Source organism: Drosophila miranda, chromosome XR (assembly GCF_003369915.1).
Source record: "Drosophila miranda strain MSH22 chromosome XR, D.miranda_PacBio2.1, whole genome shotgun sequence".
NCBI classification, from domain to species: Eukaryota; Metazoa; Arthropoda; class Insecta; order Diptera; family Drosophilidae; genus Drosophila; species Drosophila miranda.
The window spans coordinates 23,328,396-23,353,470 of record NC_046674.1 but is presented as its reverse complement, the minus strand read 5'-3'; the positions used below and the strand labels follow the sequence as shown (position 1 = coordinate 23,353,470).

Below are 25,075 nucleotides of genomic sequence, written 5' to 3'. Positions count from 1 at the left end.
TGTGTACATATGCATATGAATATACATAGATACCATTTTTTTCTAGAGAAGAATAGCATATTGGAAACGAATATGCAGGAAGAACCGCTCACCATCATAGGATCCACAGCCATAGCAAACTCTTCTGTTCCTTTCGACCAGGCGGTGCTGGAAGACCACACAATTGCTGTGTATCCTCAGTCAGCACTCCAGTCAAGTACATATACACGCAATACGCGCTCTCAGTAACATAACAAACAGGAACAACTTGCCCAGAGCGATCCTTCGATCAGAGGAGCTGGGTCACGTTACCAAACTTTAAAGTTTAATTTCCAAATTTGTTTAAATTTAAATTTAAATGTCTGTTACAACAGTCATCACAACATTAAAGAATATTCAAATTGAACATTTGGTGAGGCGCCAGCCGTCACTCAGCGCCTATGAGGATCAACTGTGCAAAGCAATAGAAACCGTTTTGGAACTTTTGGAGAAAGGGATACTAGAACTAGCTAGTACTAACCGCCTAAGTGGACTTATTTGTGTTTTTTTTGTGCATTTTATGAATTTTCAGTTGTTTTCCAAAGTTTGCGGCAGAAATTTTGTTGTCACTTTCTTGGTTCTTGGCGCCAGAAATCAGCTGATAGTGTTACCATCCATCCATCGGTGATTTTCACAGCGCTGCCAGACTGGTGGATAAAGGTGACAACAGCTGTTCGCAAAAACGCACAGCAATGCAATTTTGTCTTCAAGGTATATTGTGCGAAAGGGGTGGATTTTACATTTACATGCATTTTGCAGACGGAGCTGTTAAACAGGTCGGAATGACCAATGGAGAAGCTAAATAAAGCTGTGCAACGACAATGTCCTGATTATCTGTGTTCCGTGCCGAGGGCGCGCATCTTGTGGAAGGGGGGGTGGAGCAGCCGCGTTCCCTGGTCCTGGTCGAGCTCCATGCGTCGCACTCCGACGCACATCCGACCAGGAAACGATACGCCTCTACTGGATAGCAACAAGCGTCAGATACTAATTGGCAGCAAGACTATATGTACTGGAGCACCGAGAGCGTCTTGGCCAACTCTGGACAGCGGACAGCCCTTCGACATTGCCATAGCATAACCATTGACCTAGACAGCGGGGAGGTCGTGGAACCAGCGGCTCCAGTGGCGGGGAATAATGCCACGAAGAAGTCCTTCTTCGTATATCAGCCTCCTGGCGCTGTGACGGCGAAAAGAACTGCCCGGCGGATGAACAAATTAAATTTACTAATTATTAAGACGCTTCTAATGTAATCTAAGAACATATGTAGATGTTTTATAGAAATACTTTTTACACTCATTCGTGTTTCCCACAAAATCGGAATAATATAATATATTTCTCTCAGCCATAATTTGTACGCGCCAATATAATAATCGAATACTTCGTATAGACCCACCTGGCCTCGAAGAGGACGCGACTTTTCGCCACCACTAGCCCACCACTGCTTATGAATTTGCACATGAAATAATATATTTTCTCCCGCTGAAGTTTTGCATAAGAAGGCAAAAAAAACACCGTTCTAAAAAGTAGCCAATCTAATAGAAAATATATTAATTCATCGGATACAATTATTGGTTCTCCAAAAATAGATAAGTGCTTTGCCAATACTTAGCTTCGCCACTGTACAACTTAGTATCTTTGCTATCTTATCCCATTAGTATCTGCTGTAAAGCAATTTGCAGCGTTGTAAAATATTCTCTATTGATAAGATTGCCATCATGCCGAGTCTGTTTCTAATTTATTTTTGAAGATCAGTCACTTGCACACAATCCAGTAAACGAGTGTAAACGGAGCCTCCAGATGGGCAAAACGAACGTGTTTAGATTGGCCTTCTGTGGAACTTTGCTTTTCATGATGATCTGTGGTCCAGCAAGCGGCACTGCGGATGAAACAGATCCCCCAACGCTATGGAAGCGAATCGTAGCCGGAGTGAAGCACTATCCGTGGCATTCTGATAAGCCAGAGAGGGAGACACCTGAAAATATTCACAACAGAAGCATCATGTGGCAAAGGCTTACAATGGCCACAGTTTTGTAAAAGTATGTGCTGTCAAAGGATACCAGATATTTTTGAAAAGTTTTTACCAGTATTGGCTTTTGGATAATCAAGAACTCAAGAAATAATAACAAAAATAAAGTCCAACGGAAGCATTTTTAATCATCAATAATGGTCAAAGATGGGAAGAACTCTGTTCCGAATAGGCAGATAATCTGAAGCCCCATTAGAGATTTTTATGTTTTCCAGTCAAGAATTTTCTGCCAGGAATTGCGATTGATTCGATAGAGGATAATATGTATTTGGACGTTGACATGCAATGACTGCATCTTTCAAGAGGCGATGCAGTTACTGCACCGTCAAGTGGCCCGTGTGACACCAGCAGAAGGCTGTTACGCGCGGATCCCAGGCAAAACGCAGCCCTCCTCCCGCCCAACCGACCGAGGGGCGCTGCCGCATGACGCGCGGTGCGTAGCCGAACCAAACGCGAACATGCAAGAAAGATAGCTATTAGACTAACATTCGAGGAAAATTAGCACTAAACTTACTAAGAAACTAAGCATGCAATCAAAATACAAATACCACTACAATTACTAATTACTAGAAAGATGTGTAAGGATTAATAATTTAATAAGAGGAAGAGAATTAGTGTTGGATATAATATGGTAGAGGGAATTATAATCCGAGCATAAGACCCTAAACGGTTCATGCAAGGAATAATTCGATCTACAAAGTGGAAGGAACAACGGTATAAAATTTCTAGTCAGTCTAATAGGAATCGTGAAGTTTATGCGGCTCAACAGATCAGGGCTGTCTATGTCACCCCTGATCAAGTTGTGCATAAATATCACACCAAGCATTTTTCTACGGTTAACTAAGGATGGGAGGTTTACTAATAGTAGTCTACTAGAGTAAGATGGGATTCTTACACCCGCATCCCAGTTAAGGCCCCGCAGAGCAAAGAGTAAAAAGTTTTTCTGTACTGATTCTATACGGTCCTGGTGTACTTTGTACTGAGGGCACCATACACAGGAGCCGTATTCTAAGATCGGACGAACAAGCGAGGTATAGAGAGTCTTTGTTATATAGGGGTCGTCAAATTCCTTTGACTACCTCTTTATAAACCCAAGCACGCCCATGGCCTTATTTACCATGGTAGAAATGTGTTCGGAAAACTTTAACTTGGGGTCTAACATAACACCCAGATCATCCACCAGGGTAATTCTCTCAAGAGAACCATCAAATAGGGTGTAGGGAGCCAACAAAGGGCTAGAACGATGAAATGTCATAACTTTGCATTTCAAGGCATTAAGGTGTAACAAGTTTGCACAACACCATGACTGAAAGCTATTGAGATCGGATTGCAAGCGAGAATGAAATGAAATGTCCTTGTACTGGACACAGAGTTTAACATCATCCGCATACATAAGTACTCGAAAGTATGTTAATGCTGAAGGCAAGTCATTAATAAAGAGTGTGAAGAGTAAGGGGCCTAGATGGCTGCCCTGTGGTACTCCCGAAGAAACCTTTACTGGTAAAGAGAGGGAGTTTTTGAAGAGGACTCTTTGAGACCTGGAACAAAGATAGCTAGAAATCCATCTCAGGAGGTTGGGCGGAAACCCTAAAAGGTCAAGCTTATGCGCTAAAAGGGAATGGTTTACAGAGTCGAATGCTTTACTAAAGTCGGTGTAAATAACATCCGTCTGTAAGTTACCTTGAAAGCCTTTAATAATGAAAGAGGTAAACTCTAACAAGTTCGTGGTGGTTGATCGCCGCCTTATAAATCCATGCTGAGTTGGAGATATATGTAAGTGACTTGCAGAGATGTTGCAAGTGCGGAGTTAAAACCTTCTCAAACATTTTGGGAATAGCGGATAACTTTGCTATACCTCTATAATTTTTTGCATCAGACTTGCTACCTTTTTTATGGAGAGGAATTATAAACGATTGTATGGATCGCATACATACGAATTCAGTTGGATCTGCAGTTGAAATCTACTTTTGTGCACAGACACGATTACGTATGTAGCAAGTGCAATATCGAGCACTAGGGGCTCGAGTTTATTGATCAAACTTGGAAGCATTTGACATTCTTGGCCAGGTCGCAGTACCCCGACATCTGGTCCCAGTAGAGACCCTTGGGACAAGACGTCAGCACCGGCAAGCCCCCAATGCATATGTAATACTTGCTACAGTCCTCGGGATGGGACATATAGCTCTGCTTCTCTGAAGGGCATGTCAGGGGGGAACTGGCTTCGGCGCGTGGCGGAGAAGGTACTGGCTCCAGGAGCGGTACTGTCGCGTCCGTAGTGGAAGGCTCTGAGAAGACCGTGCTGGTACCGCTGGTGCCAACAATGTAGCAGATTGTCACCTCCCCCCCGCTGCTGGTCGTAGTCCCACTGGTCTCGTCTATCCCTCCGTCGGCGTCCTGGCGATCGGGCCGCGACTGTCCGTAGCAGACGGCGTTATTGCTTAGCTGGCACTCGGACTGCTCGTAGTTCCAGAATGTGCCACGGCCGCACTGATGACGGTGCAGGTGCCCGTAGGCACAGATGAAGTACAGACGGCAGTTGCTTGGATGGGGCAGAAAGTAGGCGCCAAAGTGGCGGCACTCGATATGCTGAGGGTCGTACTTCGCCATGGGACTTACGGGCAATCCACTGGCCACGTCGACGGCCACGAAGACGGGGCGCGGCCGCTGGGGCCACCAAATGAGTTCAGAAGAGTCGGCCACAAAGTCGTTGGCCGGCCTGTGACTGGCCTGCAGCAGCTCACTCTGCCTGCAGTTGGTATTCTCCGTCAGATCGCACGCTCCACGAGTCTCGTGGAACTGGAGGCCCTGATCGCAGTAGTGGAGCGTCGGGACTCGCGCGCAGACAAAGTATCCACTGCAGTCCAACGGGTGGGGCACCAGTTCGCCATCCGGACGTCCGTCACAGATCTGCAAGCAGGCAGGTGGATTTAGATGGGAGCCCTACATCCGGATTCGGGATCCGGCTACGCTACTCACGTGGCTCAAGTCACCAATTGCGGCCTGAACCTGCAGCTGTCGCCCTCGATCTACGGCATGTCCGGCTCCAAGGTGGAGACAGATGATGCCCAAGACAAATGCCCAAAAGCATTGCATTTCAGTTTTGGCACTTTGACGTGAATTTCGATATAGGTTCTGGTTGGGTTGTGTTTTTGGGTTTCTTTTCGGCACCGCAATATGGTGGCGCCACTCCGTGTGCTTCCCTTTTATACAGCCGATCCTCCACAACGGACCGCTGGGTGCGGCTAATGTCAGAATTAATCGAAAACTTGTGTTTGCAATCTGTGTGTGCTGCGATCTGCCGCAGATCTTGAACATCATACTTTGTATACTAATTTCCCGCTGTCGTTGTATTGTGATTTTCGCCGAGGGTAGGCACACGAGTACAATACTCCGCCATGATTGAAATCTAAAAAAATTACTCATTGACTCCTTAATTCCTTAAACCTCAAGGATGATTCATAGAATTAGTGCATCAAATGATTTGCTTGTGAATGTTATTAACTGAATATTTTTAATATAATACGGATACAATTTTGTTTTTTTTTACACCGGGAAAAGCACTTCCTCTTTATGGTAATCGATAAACGTTCGCTAGATCCATTGACCTGTTTCTTCATCGGTATCGTAGGATTTGGCTTCAGCGGTAACATCGGTTTCGGTGGTGGTTTCGGAACTATCGGAAACCGTTGCACCAGCACAAGCTCCGTTGTTTTTTATATAAGTGTCAAAACTGGTGGTGTCCGAAGTCGAAAGACATCCCTGCTGGTTTTCGTTGAAGTAATACTTGTCCTGGCAGGTTTGGAGTGAGGCCTGGCCGTTGTTGCAGTAGTAGTAGGTGCCGCAGGTAGTATTGCTCACGGCATTCACCCATGTCGTCGTGGCGTATTGACACCGATTGCATCCCGCGACCGGTGTGGCTGTCTTTCGCAGCACACAGCCTGTCTTGTTAACATCATAGTAGTTTCCATAGGCGCAGTCAACTGACACCCAAGTCTTTTCTTTGCAAGTGTAGTAGCTGCCGCAGATTTTGTCGTTGGGCTTAACCTCACCAGAGGTGTCGCACTGGGTTGTGGCAGCACCCAGGGGGCTATCGGTGACTCTGCTGCACACATTGTCGTTGGCGTACACACATTCGCCAGTTTCCACGTTGTATGCCTGAAAATAGGGACATTGAATAAGTACAGTGCTCAAGCAAGGTGCAGGGATCCGCGGGATCTCACCGATGAACATTTGTTCGACTGAAGCGTGCCGTTGGTTTGGCAATAGTTCCATGTATCACAGGCCTGGGTGTCGCCAAAGTACTTGCCGTAAGGTACGACATCGCAGATGTTCGTCAGGTTGGGCTCATCATTGTCTACAACGCCAGCGGGGCAGTTTCCGTAGACACACTGCTGGCTGACCTTGTCGAATGACTGGGTACCCTTGCAGGAGCCCTGTCCCTTGTTGACGCCGTCCAGGCAGTAGTAGTATTGGTTGCACGTTCCCGTAACGGGCACCCAGCTCTCGCCCGTCCTTCCCAGACAAGGATTCTCCACGCCGTAGTAACAGTTCGCTTGAGCAACTGGGGTGCAGGAACCCGTGGATAGACTGAAGGCGTATCCGCTGCTGCAGTAGGATTTTTGGGGTCCGGTGCTAGTGCACACATAGTAGTAGTCGCAGGAGACGATGCTGCCCAGATTGGTGCCCGTCTTCACGGCCGTGCAGAAGGCCGTCACGTTGTAATTGCCCTCCAGCACGTCGTCGCCCAAGGCAGTGCCCACCGCGAGGCAGAGGATGGCGGCCGAGAGGAATTTGCCTGTGAATGCGGATTGAATTTCGTTATTACCTGTTACACCTGTCGACGCCAGTCTTCCGAGGATGCTTCCGACGGGATTCACTTGCCTGTTGTCATGATTTCAGAGATGGCCGCTTGAACTAATACTGAAAGCTAGTCAATGACTGAATATGGAGTTTTCCCAGCACCTGTCTTTTATACTTGTGTGTGTCGCGACGTTTCGCTGATGGCCAAAAATATAAATCATAAATTTTGAGAGCTTCTTTCAGCGACAAGCCAATTGATAAGCGCTCGATTCCTGAGAATTATAGATACATGATACAAGAAACACGATTCAATTTTATATCAGTTTAGTTTTATTGAATTATCATCGCTATAATCATTTTAATCATAGCCAAGAGACAAGACATTGCGCTGTCGGGTGATTCTCATGCTTCTCGAAGACTACCATGAATGGGTGCAGACCCCACCGACAATCTATGCTCGTTCATATCAGTATAAGTGGCGAACCTTAATAATTGAACAGCGAGAACTAATCAGCGCAGGCAGAAACAGTCGAAATAGGTGGTAGGGTAGGGTAGGGTAGGCTTATTTTTTGCTCCCAAAACACTCAACCCAAGATTATTACTTAACCTCAACAAAAACGGTCTCGTGGTTTTCCAGCATAGTACTGGTACTACTGATCCCATTTTCTATATGTACATATATGTATGTCAAACGAAGGGATATGCTGAGTTCGCTCAGAACAGGCAGACGGCAGTGGGCTGTTACTAAAAACCTACTCAACGAGAAGGGTGTCCCCATCTTTTGACACCCCTGCATACACAGATACGGATCCAAATGGTACGGGAGATAGTCTCCTATAGCTATGCTACTATATATACAATCCTGACAGACAAAATGCTAATCTCGAATACTCAAGGGGCTTCCTTTAATTGCAATATTTGATAAGCAAAAGCATTATACGGACTTTGCTGTGGTATTAGTGGCAGTAGTAGTAGCAGAAGCTTTCGTTGTTGTCGATGCGGTTGTGGTCGTGTTTGTGGCTGCCGTTGTTGTTGGCACTCCTGATGCCTTTGTCGGATTGCAGAAATCGAACTGTGGCTCCGTTTCGTAGACGCAGCTTCCAACATTCTCGTTGAAGTAGTAGTTCACGGGGCAGGTCTCAATGGCCTGCTGCACGCCATTGACGCAATACAAGTACTGGTCGCAGCTGCTGTTCGAGTAGGCATTCACAAAGGTCTTCGTGGAGCCCAGGCAGCGATCGCAGTCATTGCGCGCCTCCATGCGGCTTACGCATTGCTTCGAGACGGTGTCGTAGTACGAGCCAGTGGCACATGTTATCAGGGAGTAGGTGCTGCCGGAGCAGAGGTAGTACTGGTTGCACGCGGTGGCGGCCTTCTTTTCGCCAGACGTGGTGCAGTTTGTTGAGGCTGCGGCTGCGGTCAACGAGGGGTCGTTGGTAACCTGTGCGCAGGAGCTGGGCCCACGGTAGCCACAGCTCCGTCCATTCACGTCGAAGATCAGCCCGTTCTGGCAGGTGCCGGTATGCAGCACATTGTCCTGGCAGTAGTTCCATCCACTGCAATTCGAGGCGCTTCCAAAGTAGAAACCGTTCTCGATTATGGAGCACAGATTGAGCGACACTTCTAAGCTGGCACCGCTTCCGTTGTCCACGGTCGACACTGTGCACGCATACTGGTAAGGATAGACACAGGCCGAATTGGTGGGATCGAAGTTCTCGCCGCTGGGGCAGCTGCCGCTCAAGGCGCCCGAGGCACTGCAGTACCAGTAGCCACCGCAGGAGCTACTGTCCGCCTGGAAGGTGCCCACCGCCTTCCCCAGACAGGGCTGGGTCTTGCTTGCGCAGGTGCTCTGCGAGGATGCCACACACATCTGCGCGTCCTTGTCGAAGTACTGCCCGTTGGAGCAGCTCATCAAGCTGGCCGTCGCGCCCTGGCATTTATAGTAGCTGGAACAATCCGCCTGGCTGGACACGAACATGCCGTCGGGGACCATCAGGCAGAGGGCACTCATGTTCAGATTTGCAGCAGCCGGAGCCGTGCAGCTGCAGAGCAGCAGCAGGAGAGCGGCGAGCATCGATCCTTGATCTCTACCTGTTGGAGAAACATTAATGATTGTAGATTGTATTCTATTTATTCTATGTATACTGTGTAGTATAGCCATGTGTTTCAGCAGCACCCACCCAACATATTTGGAATTTTCTTCAGTGCGCGTTCTGGTAGCTTACAGTCGAACACTGTTGGGGAGCCCTTGCCTTGCCAGGCATTTTATATGGATCCGAGCCGACATTTATCGTCGGCGGAGGAGGAATTGCCCGGATCGCATTGATCGACGACACGTCAAGCACAAGACATGATGAATCGAACCTCCCCACTTATGGTCAAAATTATTTTGCATGATCGATGGCTATTCACGAATTGCACCCATAAATAGCACGACTACGCAATTTGCAGAAAGAACCCCTGCCTTCTGTGCAGAAATCAACCAAAATAAAGGAAAATATGGTCTCATTATTTAATCGCCAATCGATAAATTTAATTATTGTTAAGCAGACGGAGGAAATACTTTGAATAACACAAGACTTCGCCTCCTTTTCCTCGTATCAAAACCATAATCAGTTGTATTTTTGTCAACTGGTCATCGGAGATTATTTATACCATGATGAACATACATTTGTCTTATCAGGCGAACGACTTTGGAGTCGAAAAACAAATATACCAGAATAAACCACATTTGCACCACCTCATGCATATGTACATATATGTATGTATATTTCTGTTAAAGTATTTGTATGGCTGCACGGACTTTAAATTCGAATTTTTATAACTACCCAATGATCGTAATATAGAGGGATTTATTTTAGAACTTCCTCTTCTCAGGATCAATAGACGGTCTTTCAGAGTTGATCCGAGACAATTTGCCTTCCAGCATCCTCATGAACATTATTGTACGAAAGTAAGTTCTTGTTCTATCAGCTCTTTGCCACTCTATGCGAGTGTCTGGCCACTCTCTGTGTGTCCTCTGGAAAAAGGAACGTCTATTGCTGATCCTCTATATAATACGCAGTTTGTAAATCGACCACCAGCCTCGGAGCTCCCAAATATATCAAAATATGTCAAATTAGGCTTTAGCAGCATTTGATAAAACAGAAATATGAATATATGTACGCTCAACCCCAATTTTAGCCATTGACTAAAACTGACGACAGTTCCGACTGTGAAGTAATGCTCAGAAATTTATGGACATGCGGAACGCCCGAACCATCATCGTTGTATTTCTGTGCTGTATACGAGTATAAAACCAGTGCTGTGCGCCTTCCAGTTGAACGTTGCCGTTGCGACGATTTCAGCTTGGAGCGTTGATAAAACATTTGGAGTCTTCTCCAATGCCCCATACAAGCAACATGAGTACGTAAAATACATCGTTTGTACGAATGGAATATCACTGGACAAAATTCTGAGAGAGCATCAGAATAATCTTGAAAGTTTGTGCTAATGTTTATTTAATTTAAATTTATTCGCACTAGATGCCGGGATATTTATGATCCTCGGACTAGCCCTGGTGCCACTGGGTAGCGCCTCCTTTGACCCGAGTGTCATCTGCACCCTGGTCGTCAACGGGACGAAAATCAACGATCCCCGTGCCTGCAACGCCTGGATAGAGTGCGTCGATGGGAAGCCAGTCGCCGGAACCTGTGGCACCGACCTCTTTTACGACAGAGAGAGCGAGGAGTGTGTGGCCTCGGACAGCATCAAGTGCGTGTCGAGCAATCCATGCGCATCGGTTCTGAATGGCTTCACCGCCGATCCGTACTCCTGCAGCAGTTACTACTACTGTCTGAACGGAAAGGGGACGAAAGGAACGTGCTCCACGGGAATGAACTATAGTGCCGGAACGGAAGACTGCATACGGAACTTTCCCTGCCAGGTGAAGATGGACCCGGACAGCTACTGCAACATCCTGCCCGACGGCGTCTTCATCAAGGACACCACCAACTGCAACGGCTGGCAAATGTGCTGGGACGGCCAGGTGCTCAATGGCACCTGTCCTGGCACCTTCTACTTCAGCGCCGGCTCTGCGCGATGTGACTATCCGCAGAACGTGGAATGCGACTTCACCGTGGCCCCGGATATCGACGAGAAGGGCGTCTGCGCCCAGGCTGGCGACTTCGTGTCCGATAACATCTCTTGCAACGGCTACTACTACTGCCACGAGCTAGAGGACGGTCAAATGGCACTGGAGCATGCCGTGTGCTCTGACGGAAGGTTCTTCCTGGCCGTCGACGGTGGTGCCTGCGTGCCCCGCTACAAGGCGCCCTGCGCCTACGACCGCTGCGTGGGTCTCGGCAATACGACCATTCAGCTGGCCAGCGAGTCGGATGACGGTTGCAGGGGATTCTCCTTATGCCAGGACGGAGCCAGCATAGGCGCGGGCACCTGCCCAGGCGAAGAGTACTTCGATGAGGTGACTCAACGCTGCACAACGCAGGTAATATCTTATCCCGCCTGCCAGCTATCAGCTGCAGCTTCGACCAAAGTCGTGTCGCAAACAGCTATGAATGATGACACGGACGGGACCAGCCCCAGCCCCAGCGCCAGCACTGAAGCCTCGTGAGCAGCGTACGCAATCGGTTTTAATTAGACTCTTGTTAGATACCTTATGCCTCGACAATAAATACGACTCTGCTGTCAATGTCAGGCGAGTATTATCAAATCTTAATAGCGATTAAGTCACTTTGTCCTCTGGGTAGATTTCTGTGTATCGATTGGCCAACATAATAACTACAGCACTAATACAACATTATCCGGACATGACGTCATACATTTTTGGGAATGCACAGCTATGCATGGAGGTGCCTCAGCGGTTTTTGTAGACTGCTGAAGTAAAGGATCGAGTCTACTAGTCAGTCTACGCAGGACTGTGAATGGCAGCAGCAGGCAAAGAAGCCGCTTACTAGCGACTAACAGTGAAAGGCCAACCAAATAACATTAAAAATGATTTTATTGTTTTCAAAAATATTCTTAAGGAAGATGAACACACACATATCAAAACGTTTAACCCAACATTCGCAGTACTACTTTTGGCACTCACAAGGAATCGTCTGCAAGGAAAGGGTTCATCTGCAAGTCAGAGGATCCCTTGATTTAATGTTTTGGGTGGTCAAAAACTCATTCAAAACTTTTAAATGGCAATATAGAAAAATAGCCATGGCTACGGACATAAACGGGGCAGCCTACATATTCCATAATCGGGCATAATATTCCATAATAAACCTTTATTAGACCGCTATGAACATTTTACAATTGCAGCTTTCTGCCTCCTGTCATGCCTCGGGGGATCCATGAATCTTCTTCCACACATGCTGTCACATGACTCGTTCCGGCCACTCTTATTTCTCAGAATTCCCGCTAATCGGAGGCCATATTTATTAAATACACTAAATACACAATTATCTATACACTAAAAAAATAAAAAAAAAATTAAAAAAATAATAAGTATATCCTTTATGGATACTAGAGCTCTACAGCAGATTCCGAATCATGTGGAGGAACATAATTTTTCTGGCAAACACTCTCCTGAAGCGGGTTCCTGCCCACCTGTTCAGTCAGTGGCAAGATCGGAACACGGAAATAGTATAAAAGTCAGCACCCTCAAATGTTGAATCTGTTATCGGGCTATCAAATAACGGTATGGCACCGAATTCTTCGAACCCGAAATCTGGCGACGAGGGTACTCTTTTAATTAAAATTGAAAATTGATAATGTCTGGGCACTTGAACTGTAACGAAGAGCGATTGCCAAAAGCGGTATGCGGCATTTGGTATGCGGCGTAATTTGATGGGGAAGGCCGTACCCGTACCCCGTACCAAATAACTCTTCTGGAAGGAACCTTATCGAGGCACAGCTCGAGCTCTGCAAATGAACATTTGCTGTCTCCTTCCTCTGGCCACGTCCCCATATCCATCTCCATCTTCGTCCCGATCCTCATCATTCGAGTGGAGTCCCATTATGGACTACGAAAGACGAGTATTCAAATCATTCGAGTAAAATGATGCTGAGGAGGATGACTAGAGGTGAACGTGGATCGTGCATTCTTCGAACAGGCATAAAACAGGCCTATCATTTTATCGTTAAGTTGAACTATGACCCCTATAGTAATATATAAACCGGCATAGCTATTGGAAGGAATTGGAATGCATTATTGAAGTTTAATATTAATAAAAGTATGCAAAAAAAAATTCAAAATTACAATATCTCGTGTTCTACCGTGTTGGGAAAATGTTTAATCGTGCGTGTTAGTGTTGCTTCCATGTATGCCCATCCTCTTACTTGTGACCTCCACCATGATACGCTCGGGTTTTATTTTAATTTACGGGTGAGCCAATTACGGGTTAGACAATTCTCGGCGAGCAGGCAATGTAGTTGTAGTTGATGGGCGTGCAGCCCTGGCTGCGCTCATCGAAGTAGTAATTCTCCGGACAACGGCCGGTGCCGGCGGTGACGCCGCCCGAGCAGCGGGCATATTTTTGGCAATCATCGACCACGTTCACGTAGGACATGTTATTGCCCACGCAGCGGTCCAGCAAACAGCGAACGTTGAGACGGTCGCGACAGGAGAGTTTCTCGATGTCAAAGTACTGGCCGAGGGCGCAGCTCAGATGCTGGGGCTCCGTGTCGTACTTGCCGTTGACGGGCTTGCCGCAGATGTAGTAATGGCTGCAGGACTGGTCATCCGCGTGGTATCCAGCGGTTCTGTTCAGGCAGTATGTGTTCTCCGGCTCCGGCAGGGCGGCCGTGGCGTAGCAGGACACCAAATCGATGTCCACGCAGTAGCCCCTGTTCACGTCGTAGGCCTTCTGAGGTTCACACTCGCGGGTGTGGAGGATATCGTTTACGCACTCGTAGTACCTCTCGCAGTGCTCGGTGTGGGCCAGGCGCGTGTTGTTGGGCAGGGCCCGACATGCCGGGCTGGTGTGCGTCTTCTGGCTCTGCGGGCACGTGTACTGGTTGTTGTAGACGCAGGAGCGGGAAGTGGGATTGAAGATCAGCTCGCTGGGGCAGTTGGCGTGGATCTGGGTGTGGCCCTGGCAGAGGATGTAGCCGCGACAGTTGCTGCTGCTGGGGTCTTGCACGAAGCTGCCTTCGGTCTCGTTGGCGCACAGGTTAGCGGGGGCACCGACCTCCACACCTGTGTAGGGACACCTGACGCTCGCGGCCACGTTGCAGCGGCCTAGCTGCTTATTGTAGAACAGTCCGGTGGCGCAAGCGCCTTGCTCCAGGGTGGAGCCGTTGGCCGGGCAGGTCACCCAGTTGTCGCAGGTGGTCGGGCGCAGGAAGCTCGTCTCCCACGGCAGCAGGCTACAAATCTCCTGGACCGAAAGGTAATCGAACTCGTCGATCGCATTGCTGCCCAAGGCTATGGCTGCCAGGCTGGCCAGAGCGAGCAATGACAGGATTCCCCTAGCTGCATTGGAGAAACACCGGAGTGCACCGGAACGAAGGGGAATGCGAGGGATGAAGGAGTGGATAATTGGAGGGGAAGGCACCCTGGCGGCCTGGCACCTACCTTGCTTCATAGTCTATATCCGTGCGGAGGAGAGTTGTATTGGTATCCTTGAATTTTAATTGCGGTGCGATCCCTTGTGAGCAGCAACCAAAACGCGAATGATGCGCTGTCAGGGGGCCGCCTCCCCCTTAAATATGCAAAGAGCATTCTGCTCTTTTCTTCGGCGAAAAACAATTTCCAAAATGCACCTGACTATGGAGTCGCTTGTCGCGGGTCTGATATCTCAATCAGAGGACCAGATAGCATTCGCACTCCGATGTACGATAGTGAGAAGCATGTAAATTACACGGCATAACATTGTCATTGATCTCATTGGCACTCGAGCGGAGCACCACCGACTCGACAGACACCATCAATATACAATATACAACATACTCGTTCGACATACACGTACAAGTACACGTCGAAGATGCGATATCGGATTGATCTGCACGGCATCGGCATCGGCATCGATAGCGAGATTGGATGTGTCGGAGATGAGAGTGAGAGCCGTGGCATTGATATTGCCATTGAATACCAGGCACTCCATGTCATCAGAAGTCGATGATGGAGTGTCGAACGATGAAGGGAAATTGAATTACTTAGAATACCGAACTGATAAAATCTTGATTGTTTTTCCCCCTTCTGATGGCTCCATTTTTTGGAAATATACGAGTATGTGCATGTATTGTTTTACCAAATGTCCATAGCACTCTTGTTGAGGTTGACTCCTGCTGCCACTATTAACCATAGCTCATTATTAAATGTCCACAGTTTCATAAATATTTTGGAATGGTATCAAGTTCGGATCAGTTTGCGATGATTTACTTCTAAGCAGAAGTAATGATCAAACCTATGAATCAGTTCTTAAAATTCAATAAACGTAAGTGACCTCTATATTTCTCTACATACTTACTAGAGCTTTGCTGCAAAAATCTTTGAGCATTTTATAGCACTTTCTAAACTCTCTAAAAACTCTCTCTCTCTCTAATTGTTGCCACACTATCTTTTATCGGTACTCTCTTTTCTTGCTCTGTTCATCTGAAAGAATTTTCCGCTGTAAGTGGATGGGTTATAGGAGCCATAGATCGGATACATTTACAGCATAAACTCCGATCAAATGACAACTACAGCATCACCTCTACACCTCCAATAGTCTTCGAATTCTGCAGATCTTTTTTTTTAGAATGCTTGAATGAGATTATCCATAGAATACTTTCGAAATTCTACATAAGCTATTTCGCCTAATTATTAAATTTGAATTGAGTTGAAATACCATTTCAGTGCCGAATAGAGCATTTATTAGGGATAAAGGTAATTTTATGTGCTTGCCCCGCAAATAGTGTAATTAAGTGCGCTTGTTGTGCATATGTTATGTACCTCATCGTAGTACTTGTTTGTGGTTGGACAGTAGTTTGTAGCGCTGTTCGAGCAGATTTCATACTCCGTGCAATTTGTATTGATTACAGCCATGAAGGGCGAAGCAACATTGCCGCAACGGTTGAATGGGCAGGCGTAAGCAGCGGGTGACACGCATTTCTGTGTCGTAGGATCGAAATGGGTTCCAGTTAAACACGAATTCCAAATTCCATCCGCAGTAGTTGATGTACAGTAAAAATACCCATAGCATGTTATTGTATCATTCACATAGAAGGTTGTGTTTGAACCGATAGCTACACCGTCTTTGCACACGCCACTAACTTCCTGTCCAACAGTATAGGAACTGCCTGTATTACTACCACTGCTGCCGGAACTGCCAGTGCATGTGTCGGTGGATTGGCAATTTCCGCTGGCCGCATTGTAGAACATGTTGGTGGGACATGATCCTGGTGTACCGTATCCGTTGTTGCACAGCAGATAGGAGCCGCAGTTATTTGGGTCACCGACGAAAATATCATTTTTCATGAAACGGCAGATGGAGTCCTGAGGACAAGCCGATCCCCAAATGCAAGCATTGCTGTAGGCGGCATAGACTCCGCCGGTACCGCAGCTGCCGTAGGCAATGGAGCCGTTACCGAAGCAGTAGCCATACTTGTTGCAATCATCGAGCACTGCCACATACATAGGAGACTTGGCGGCGGTGCAGGTAGCCACCGCGCTGGTGGTGCAAATAGTTGAGTTGGCAAATCCGCAGGTTGAGGTCTGGGCATTGAAAACAAGGCCGTTCTTGCAAGTGTTCCAAGACACCAGCTTCTGGCCCTGGCAGTAGCCCCATCCAGTACAGTCGGCGGGGTTACCCACGTAGCCGGAGCCCGACCACTGGGCGCACAAATCCTCCATCGAGTAGCTGGACACCTGCCCGGCCAGCAGCAGACAGGCCGCAAGGGCGCAGACCTTCATATTGAAACCTGCAAGCGTAGAAGATCGAAAAGATAGAGGGTTCAGTTACGGTTTGGATGCCACGCAGGACTCCTCGCCACCAGTCCGAGCCCTACCTCCCATTTGGATCGGACTTGGAGTTAGTTACGACAGATTCACTCGGTATTCGTTATTCCACTTGAGAGAGCGATGCTGGTACTAGCCTGACCAAAAGCTGGCTGTGCGCTTTTATAGGCGCTCTGCCAAACCCTGCCAAGCACAGCCTGGCAGCGCGATAATTAAAAAATTGTCAGACACTCCAGCAGCTCCGCAGATAAGCCATCCGGCAGCAACGCAGAATATCGTATTCGTAATTAAAATTCTGAGTCGGAGTCAGAGTCAGAGTCGAGCGATAAGATTTGTTCCCGTCCCCGGACTACGGTAAACCACGCACCTTTCATCCTTGTAATTGTACTCGCACTGGTAGTCCCCGTCAGTGGCGCTGGACGTTAAATGTTATACTAGCGGACTCGGCCACCGTAGACCGCCTTTTAAGCTATAATCGGCACCTGGACAGCGTGCCCTGTCCGTGTCTTAGTAGCCAGCTATTTTGACATGACACCCCTGACGGAATTCGGATAATCAGAGACTGATTGCGTGCGTTTTCTTTGTCTATAATTGATTTTTAATTCAATGGCATGGGACTTATTGATCACTTTACTCGGTGCCTTGATATTTTGTACTATCTAAACTTTCATTTTCCAGCGATCCTTGGTCTTTTTCTCTTCTACGTTTCACCGATACTACATATATATATATATATATATATATATATATATATACATATATCCTCTCTCGTAACCAAAGTAATGAATATATTTTTAGATATTCGCTCACTGAATGGTACTTTTATTTAAGGCAGCTCTATCGTATATTAATTAAAGTGGTCTGGTAGCGTCTGTAATCATACTGATAAGACCTGAAATTCCTTGAAAAAGTCATCTGATAAATAAGTTCATGCATATTTGCCAAAAAATCCGAAGGGATGGATGGTTAGTATACGATAATATGAATTCGTCATATGAAGTCTTCTCTTTTTTAAGGGTCTGTAAGAATTATCCGATCACCCGTTTTTTTGAATGCCCCTACGTACATTTAACAGGCTCAATCTTGATTTATTGTCGTTGAATGATTGATTGCCTGTTTTGGGTAGCAGTTATGGTATCTTATCTGCAGTTCGGATTGCCCCCTACAATTTTCCGTTCTCCTAAAAGCAAACTTTATATGGTAAGATATGATAGACCCGAAAGTATGCACCATTTTATATAATTCTGCAAACAGATCGTAAGAGCATAGAGTTCAAGGAGATACATATGAATCAAAACTTAGCCCCAGAAGCCACTCTAAATGCCCTGGAATGCCCCTTTAGAATGTCCCCTTCTTTCATGTTGTTTATCAGAGCACCTACTCCAGCACTCATACGTAAGTATCCTTTATTGATATTGCGGGTCTCCATGTGGTATTTGATCAAGCCTTCACCTTCACCTTCAAAAAGCTCTTGAAAGCTCTCATTCTTTAAATTTTAAACTAGCATTGCACAAACTTTTTGTGTTCAAATCAAAAAAAAATTACAGTCACACCAAAGAAAAAATCACTTTTTATATAATATATATTTATTACTAAAAGCAATGATACATACATATGTACATATGTACGAGCATGCACCTCTTTCGGCGGCACACCAACTGATGACCGCATTACACCAGTGTGCCGCTGCACACGCTTTGCGGAACAATGGTTTAGAATACAAAGAATGGTTTGTTATAGGGCGAACTATGAACACCGCCAGCTGATCGAAATTCTGCTGCCTATTTCCATGCTCGTTCTCTCCTGCTTATTTTCATGCTCGTTCTCGCCTTCTTATTTTCATGCTCGTTCTCGTTCTCTTTCTTCGTCAGTTATCTTATCTGTTGTATAGACGTCGTCTTTTACCAATTGTCAATGGGCAATTATAGTAAAGTCAAAATTGTTATTCTATCGGCTGCGTGATTAAGCAATGGACCTCTATTCGAAACGCAATCATTTTTCAGCGTTGAATGAGTATGAGAAAATATTCTAGTTATTATTCAAATCTTATTATATTCAGAATTTAGTCAATGAACTGCTTGCAGAATTATTTCAAAGGAAAACGAATCAAGCCTTTAGGTTTCAGCGGCGACCTGCTTGAACCAAAGCTTCAGCTTATCCATGCAGGATAAGTTCTGGGGAAGCGAACCAGCGCTGCACTGATTGGCTTAAAATAAAAATAAAAATAATAACCGACCAGATATTTTTTGTCGTGCCTTTTTATACCCGATACTCAAAATGAGTATTGGGGTATATTAGATTTGTGGTAAAAGTGCATGTGTGTAACGTCCAGAAGGAATCGTTTCCGACCCCATAAAGTATATATATTCTTGATCAGCATCAATAGCCGAGTCGATTGAGCCATGTCTGTCTGTCCGTCTGTCCGTCCGTCCGTCTGTCCGTCTGTCCGTCCGTCCGTCTGTCCGTCTGTCCGTCCCTATCAGCGCCTAGTGCTCAAAGACATTAAGAGCTAGAGCAACGATGTTTCGGATCCAGACTTCTGTGATATGTCACTGCTACAAAAATATTTCAAAACTTTGCCCTGCCCACTTCCGCCCCCACAAAGGGCGAAAATCTGTGGCATCCACAATTTCGACGATTCGAGAAAACTAAAAACGCAGAATCATAGAAGATGACTATATCTTCTAGAGTGCAAAATCTGAACCAGATCGTATAATTATTATAGCCAGAATCAAGAAAACAATTTCATTCTTTCTCGCTCTGTCTCTCTCTAACACACAGGTTTCATGGTCGGTTTTGCCAATTGCAAAATATGAGTTCAAGGATCTCAGAACCTATAAGAGCCAGAGCAACCAAATTTGGTATCCACACTCCTGTGATATCGGACCTTGACCGTTTCGTGTCCAAATTTCGCCACACCCCCTTCCGCTCCCGCAAAGGACGATAATCTGAGGCATCCACAAATCTCAGAGACTATTAAGGCTAGAGTAACCAAATTTGGTATCCGCACTCCTGTTAGATCTCACTATAAAACGTATATCTCAAAATTTCGCCCCACCCCCTTCCGCCCCTACAAAGGACGAAAATCTGTTGCATCCACAATATTGCAGATTCGTGAAAACTAAAAACGCAGAATCATAGATAATGACCATATCTATCAGATTGCTGAATCTGGATCAGATCAGATCATTTTTATAGCCAAAAGGAACAAATCAATTTGCAGTGGCTACGCAGCGCCCGACGTCACGCTCAGACTGATTTTCTGTCTCTCTCGCACGCACTCTTTGTCGTGTCGTTCAATATTAGCGGCGTCTGCCGGAGGAGAGCCATACTGACTTAGTATGGGGTATAACTGTAGAGTTGCGGTCTCCGCAGCAACTCACAACGTTCCCCCTCGTTAGGGGGAACCTAACGATACCCCATATTCTATACCATTTCAGAGGGTATTTTAATCATAGTTAGTAGCTTATCTTTTTTTTTATACCCTTCCATAGAGTATAGCACTTGCAGCGAAACAATGCAGAAACCATGAGGTAGCAATATATTTACACGTATTCCCGAACACCAACAGCCACGACGACCTAGCCAGGAGCGGAGATTTTTTCAGCGTCATCTTATGAGAAGCCAAGTATCCAAAAAATTACAAATCTTCTCATATATTGTCTGCGTTTTGTCGTTCTGCAGGGTGTTTAACCTCCAACAAAATCAAAAGCTAAATAGCTGCCAAAAATGATTACTGATCCTTCGATATGCGAGGCAATAAAGCCAACCGAAATGCGAAATGTGTGACCTGTAATTGCCATTAGTTCGGCACCAGTCGCCCTGCCGAGCACATCATTCCACGACGACTTATACTGAAGATCGCCTACAATGAGAGGTGGGTACCGTCGCGATGGTAGATTTGCCAGAGTAATCCATGTTTTCCTTGGCAGCTTTCGGAGCACATCTTAACCTGGCAGTGGTGATGGGCCCGGCTCTGCTGATGGTCCTAGCCTGCCCCATGGCTGTTGCTCGAGAGGAGGACATTTGCAGGTTGTTCTCCAACAACACGGTAATCCGTGACCCCGACTCCTGCAGCCAGTACATCACCTGTATTGACTTTGTCAGCATTTACGGCACCTGCAGCGGAACCACGCCGTTCTTCGACAAAGACACGGGGAAATGCGTAAAGAAACTGACGGACGACACGTCGTGTAATGTGTCCTGCGTGAATGCCACAAGCCAGTTCGTGGCTGACCCGAAATCCTGCTACGGATACTATTACTGCCTGGACCAGGAAACGCCCATGTTCGGCACCTGCCCCCAGGACACGCACTTCAATGCCACTACCCAGACCTGCACGCGGCTCTACGAGTCGGAGTGCACCGCCAGCGACTTCGAGTACTGCAACATCGTAAAGAACAAAGAGAACTTCGACAACCTGCAGTCTTGCGCCAGCTACCACGTGTGCGAAAAGGGCCTCTTAAAGACAATGACCTGCTCGTCCCAGTACTACCAGGCCAGCACCGGCAGCTGCGTCGCCAAATCCCTGGTGGACTGTGTCGCCCATCCACTGCCCAGCAATGTGTGTGGCAAGGCCACGAAGCCGTATGAAAACAAGTTCGTCTCGGATGGAGCCACATGTCGGGGATACTTTTTCTGCGCCAAGCAGTCGAACGGCACCCCAGATCCCAATCCCACTTGGAACCAATGTCCCCAGGACACCTTCTTCGACGCCAGCACCGAGACCTGTCGCAGCCCTAATCTCGTGGAATGCACAGAGGATCGCTGTGACGGTCGTTCGCTTCCCTTCGTGATCAGCAGCACCAAGGGCTGTCGCAACTACCTGCGTTGCATCGACGGGGTAGCCTTCGACGAGAAGTCATGTGGCAATCTATTCTTCGACGAGGCAAAGGGCGGCTGTGTCTCCTCCGTTGTATCCTACGCCATATGCTAGATGTTGCTATACAATAAACCGCAGAGATTTAATAATGCTCATACATTTATTTTTTATAGTACTCGTAGAGGGGATATGTTCGGGGGTGCTCATCCAGTTGTTATGGAAACGTTTTCAAGTTTTCGACCGGCTGCATCGCCAACGTCGGATGACAACTAGACTTTTGAACAGTACTCTTAGCTGGAAATCGCTTAAAGGTGTTTATTTTTAATGAAATCTAAGACGTGCTGGTTAGCACTTTATGACTATGGCCATTGTTTCACTTTTGCTTTAGACACCATAAAATATTATGTATTATGGCGCTTTCGATTTCATGGCTATCAGTTGGGGCTTGTTTGGAAACTGTTTATGTTCTGATTACAGAACACAAAAAAAAAACAAGGGGGAACTTTGTGAGTTGCTGCGGACACCGCAACTCTACAGTTATACCCGATACTAAGTCAGTATGGCTCTCCTCCAGCAGACGCTGCTAATATTGAACGACACGACAAAGAGTGCGTGCGAGAGAGACAGAAAATCAGTCTGAGCGTGACGTTCGGCGCTGCGTAGCCACTGCAAATTGATTTGTTCCTTTTGGCTACAAAAATGATCCGATCTGATCCAGATTCAGCAATCTGATAGATATGGTCATTATCTATGATTCTGCGTTTTTAGTTTTCTCGAATGTGCAATATTGTGGATGCAACAGATTTTCGTCCTTTGTGGGGGCGGAAGGGGGTGGGGCGAAATTTTGAGATATACGTTTTGTAGTGAGATCTAACAGAAGTGCGGATACCAAATTTGGTTACTCTAGCCTTAATAGTCTCTGAGATTTGTGGATGCCCCAGATTTTCGTCCTTTGCGGGGGCGGAAGGGGGTGTGGCGAAATTTGGACACGAAACGGTCAAGGTCCGATATCACAGGAGTGTGGATACCAAATTTGGTTGCTCTGGCTCTTATAGGTTCTGAGATCCTTGAACTCATATTTTGCAATTGGCAAAACCGACTATGAAACCTGTGTGTTAGAGAGAGACAGAGCGAGAGAGAGTGAAATTTGTTCATCATTCTGGCTATAATAATATTGCGATCTGGTTTAGATTCTGCAGTCTAGAAGATATAGTTACTTTCTGCGATTCTGGTTGGTTTGGTTTTCTCGTACCTTTGAAATTGTGGATTGCCATAGAAATACACATATCACAGAAGTCTGTATACAAAATTTCGTTGCTTTAGCTCTTATAGTCTCTGAGCACTAGACGCTCATAGGGACGGACAGACGGACAGACAGACAGGGCTCAATCGACTCGGCTATTGATGCTGATCAAGAATATATATACTTTATGGGGTCGGAAACGATTCCTTCAGGACGTTACACACATCCACTTTTACCACAAATCGAATATACCCCTATACCCATTTATAGTAACGGGTATAACAAAAAACAATTGGGTGTTTTGCCTTATCAGGCAGAGGCAATACCCACAGCACAATCAGGATGTGACTACCGAACCGTGATTTATAAATATCAATTAATTAATAGCCTATAAAATGGCATTTGCGATCAGCAATCGGAGATCTCTGCAGAAACACCGCCAACGCACCATCCAGAACTACGAGTAGTGTCGCATCCAGGCTTTTTAATTAGTGGATTGTTAGTGTCTGCCTGCAATGAAGCAAGGAGCATGGCCATAGGATCTACAATAAGTGGACCAATATATATCAATGGCTTTGCGCTCTTTTGCAAGCATCGATAAGATTCGCACACCTGCTATTAATGGGGCAATAAAGTGTATAGGGTGTGGTGTATTTGGTATATGGTATATGGTATCGGTATCAGTATCAATAGTCATGTTCCCTTCTTAAATAAAAACTTTTTCCATTCGGAAATCTCCATTTAGTTGGCAACAATTGCTACTAGAAGCCACATCAAATACTTCATATTTTTGTTTTCTTCTGGAAATTAAACGGAGTTTCCCAATAATTAGCACAGAATGCTATGTAAGTTTTTATCTGCTTGCAATCCCAAGGGTAGAAATAGACAACGAAACAAACAGAGATAGGGTGCCTTTCCATTGGGGACCTTGAATACTAAAAATATACATACTTATATTGTATACTCTATATAAGGTCGGGGATGTATCCCTAATAAATGGATATTCATGAAATCAATCTTTCTTGTCCTTGGTAGCAAAAAACGCTTGTGCGGTGCTGTTTGGAGCCTGCCTGCTGATCTTCTGCCTGCCGGGCTTCTCGGAGGCCGTTGGCGATTACTCGGAGCTGTGCCGCCTGTTCAAGAATGGCACCAACATCCGGAAGCCCGGCACCTGCGACGAGTACATCCATTGCAGCGACGGCGAAGGCATAATGAAGTTCTGCGAGGGCACCACGCCCTACTACAACAGCATCAAACAGGAGTGTGTCCAGGAGCTCTCCAACAGTCACTTGTACTGTGGCAATCGGTGCGAGGGCCGGGACGGCACCTGGGTGTCCGATCCGACAAACTGCGAACAGTACTTCTACTGTCGTGATGGCGTGCCGCTGGCAGGTGCCTGCCCCATTGGTCAGCATTTTAACGAGTCGAGCCAGGCGTGCATGCACGGCGTGGACTCGCAGTGCGTGGACGTGGCCAACATATGCGAGATCCTGCCGGAGAATACCGCATTTCGGTACGAGGATGACTGCAGCTACTACTACGTGTGCAAAAACTCTAAGCAAACGCTGACTAAGTGCAAATCGACGCTCTACTTCAATGTGGAGACCGGCGACTGCGTGGCGCGCAATCTGGTAGCCTGTGATGCCCACTCCAAGGAGGGGGTATGCGCCGCCAGCAGCAAAGTCGTCTTCAAGTCGGATTCAGCCACATGTCGTGGATACTTTATCTGCAAGGCCTTCGGCACCGTGGCCGACCTGGATCCCTTGTGGAACCAGTGCCCGGAGGGCACCTTCTTCGACGAGGAGCGCCAGCTCTGCGGCAAGGCCACTGACGTGGTGTGCACCCACAACCGATGCGATGGCAGGGGCACCATGCTGGTCGTCAGCAGCAAAAACTACTGCCATAACTACATTCAATGCGTCGATGGCCTGGAGGTGGCGGAGAGTACCTGCCACTTTGATCACTTCTTCGACGAGGTGATTCAGGCGTGCAGCAGCAAGATCATCTACGACAACTGCTGTGACGAGCAGCCCAATAGCAGTTAAGATCGGATCATAATTACAGAAAGATTAACCACTGATAAAAGAGGGGACGTGTTTTTCCTGATTCGGGGCGTTCTGATATCAACGTTTGCAGTTCCCAATTTAAATAGCAGTTACACAAACAAACAGTCTGCCCAGTTTTTCGACTGTAGTGCGTTTCCCTGTGACCATCGATAGGTATTATGTCGATAGGAGA

General features: G+C 46.6%; 9 protein-coding genes across 10 annotated transcripts; 4 read left to right on the top strand and 5 right to left on the bottom strand.

Moving 5' to 3' along the window:
- The first annotated feature begins 1,765 nt into the window (after positions 1-1,765).
- LOC108151027 lies at positions 1,766-2,177 on the top strand. Its single transcript, XM_017279387.2, has one exon. The coding sequence runs from the start codon at positions 1,816-1,818 to the stop codon at positions 2,050-2,052; it is 237 nt and encodes a 78-aa protein (XP_017134876.1). The 5' UTR covers positions 1,766-1,815; the 3' UTR covers positions 2,053-2,177.
- Positions 2,178-4,009: 1,832 nt separating this feature from the next.
- On the bottom strand, positions 4,010-5,237 carry LOC108151014 (probable chitinase 10). The gene is made up of 2 exons (XM_017279375.2): positions 5,021-5,237; positions 4,010-4,951 (listed from the first exon to the last, which is right to left on the bottom strand). The coding sequence occupies exons 1-2, from the start codon at positions 5,135-5,137 to the stop codon at positions 4,079-4,081; spliced, it is 990 nt and encodes a 329-aa protein (XP_017134864.1). The 5' UTR covers positions 5,138-5,237; the 3' UTR covers positions 4,010-4,078.
- Positions 5,238-5,521: 284 nt separating this feature from the next.
- On the bottom strand, positions 5,522-7,023 carry LOC108165579 (peritrophin-48). Its single transcript, XM_017301652.2, has 3 exons — positions 6,926-7,023; positions 6,265-6,839; positions 5,522-6,199 (listed from the first exon to the last, which is right to left on the bottom strand). Exons 1-3 carry the CDS (start codon positions 6,933-6,935, stop codon positions 5,636-5,638), a joined length of 1,149 nt encoding a protein of 382 aa, XP_017157141.1. The 5' UTR covers positions 6,936-7,023; the 3' UTR covers positions 5,522-5,635.
- Positions 7,024-7,727: 704 nt separating this feature from the next.
- LOC108153624 (peritrophin-48) lies at positions 7,728-9,135 on the bottom strand. Its single transcript, XM_017283727.2, has 2 exons — positions 9,025-9,135; positions 7,728-8,935 (listed from the first exon to the last, which is right to left on the bottom strand). The coding sequence occupies exons 1-2, from the start codon at positions 9,029-9,031 to the stop codon at positions 7,779-7,781; spliced, it is 1,164 nt and encodes a 387-aa protein (XP_017139216.1). The 5' UTR covers positions 9,032-9,135; the 3' UTR covers positions 7,728-7,778.
- A 1,002-nt stretch (positions 9,136-10,137) lies between these two features.
- LOC108153689 (peritrophin-48) lies at positions 10,138-11,645 on the top strand. The gene is made up of 2 exons (XM_017283813.2): positions 10,138-10,249; positions 10,369-11,645. The coding sequence occupies exons 1-2, from the start codon at positions 10,228-10,230 to the stop codon at positions 11,454-11,456; spliced, it is 1,110 nt and encodes a 369-aa protein (XP_017139302.1). The 5' UTR covers positions 10,138-10,227; the 3' UTR covers positions 11,457-11,645.
- Positions 11,646-13,030: 1,385 nt separating this feature from the next.
- On the bottom strand, positions 13,031-14,516 carry LOC108165609 (peritrophin-48). The gene is made up of 2 exons (XM_017301686.2): positions 14,409-14,516; positions 13,031-14,306 (listed from the first exon to the last, which is right to left on the bottom strand). Exons 1-2 carry the CDS (start codon positions 14,416-14,418, stop codon positions 13,234-13,236), a joined length of 1,083 nt encoding a protein of 360 aa, XP_017157175.1. The 5' UTR covers positions 14,419-14,516; the 3' UTR covers positions 13,031-13,233.
- Positions 14,517-15,660: 1,144 nt separating this feature from the next.
- Positions 15,661-17,237, bottom strand: LOC108165547 (peritrophin-44). 2 transcript variants are annotated; one of them, XM_017301623.2, is made up of 2 exons: positions 17,140-17,237; positions 15,661-16,735 (listed from the first exon to the last, which is right to left on the bottom strand). In XM_017301623.2, the coding sequence occupies exons 1-2, from the start codon at positions 17,144-17,146 to the stop codon at positions 15,708-15,710; spliced, it is 1,035 nt and encodes a 344-aa protein (XP_017157112.1). In that variant the 5' UTR covers positions 17,147-17,237; the 3' UTR covers positions 15,661-15,707. The 2 variants fall into 2 exon arrangements, with proteins under 2 accessions (XP_017157112.1, XP_017157111.1); XM_017301622.2 differs by lacking the exon at positions 17,140-17,237 and adding an exon at positions 16,823-16,932.
- A 3,318-nt stretch (positions 17,238-20,555) lies between these two features.
- LOC108165582 (peritrophin-44) lies at positions 20,556-21,749 on the top strand. Its single transcript, XM_017301655.2, has 2 exons — positions 20,556-20,649; positions 20,705-21,749. Exons 1-2 carry the CDS (start codon positions 20,643-20,645, stop codon positions 21,706-21,708), a joined length of 1,011 nt encoding a protein of 336 aa, XP_017157144.1. The 5' UTR covers positions 20,556-20,642; the 3' UTR covers positions 21,709-21,749.
- Positions 21,750-23,583: 1,834 nt separating this feature from the next.
- On the top strand, positions 23,584-24,922 carry LOC108152785 (peritrophin-44). Its single transcript, XM_017282368.2, has 2 exons — positions 23,584-23,682; positions 23,873-24,922. Exons 1-2 carry the CDS (start codon positions 23,676-23,678, stop codon positions 24,880-24,882), a joined length of 1,017 nt encoding a protein of 338 aa, XP_017137857.1. The 5' UTR covers positions 23,584-23,675; the 3' UTR covers positions 24,883-24,922.
- Positions 24,923-25,075: the final 153 nt, after the last annotated feature.

Coding starts and splice junctions, on each gene's coding strand:
- LOC108151014 (XM_017279375.2), bottom strand. CDS start 5,137: ATGCAATGCTTTTGGGCATTTGTCTTGGGCATCATCTGTCTCCACCTT. Junction 4,952..5,020: donor CAATTGGTGACTTGAGCCAC/GTGAGTAGCGTA, acceptor GCCTGCTTGCAG/ATCTGTGACGGACGTCCGGA.
- LOC108165579 (XM_017301652.2), bottom strand. Junction 6,200..6,264: donor AGTCGAACAAATGTTCATCG/GTGAGATCCCGC, acceptor CCCTATTTTCAG/GCATACAACGTGGAAACTGG.
- LOC108153689 (XM_017283813.2), top strand. CDS start 10,228: ATGCCCCATACAAGCAACATGA. Junction 10,250..10,368: donor GCCCCATACAAGCAACATGA/GTACGTAAAATA, acceptor TATTCGCACTAG/ATGCCGGGATATTTATGATC.
- LOC108151027 (XM_017279387.2), top strand. CDS start 1,816: ATGGGCAAAACGAACGTGTTTAGATTGGCCTTCTGTGGAACTTTGCTT.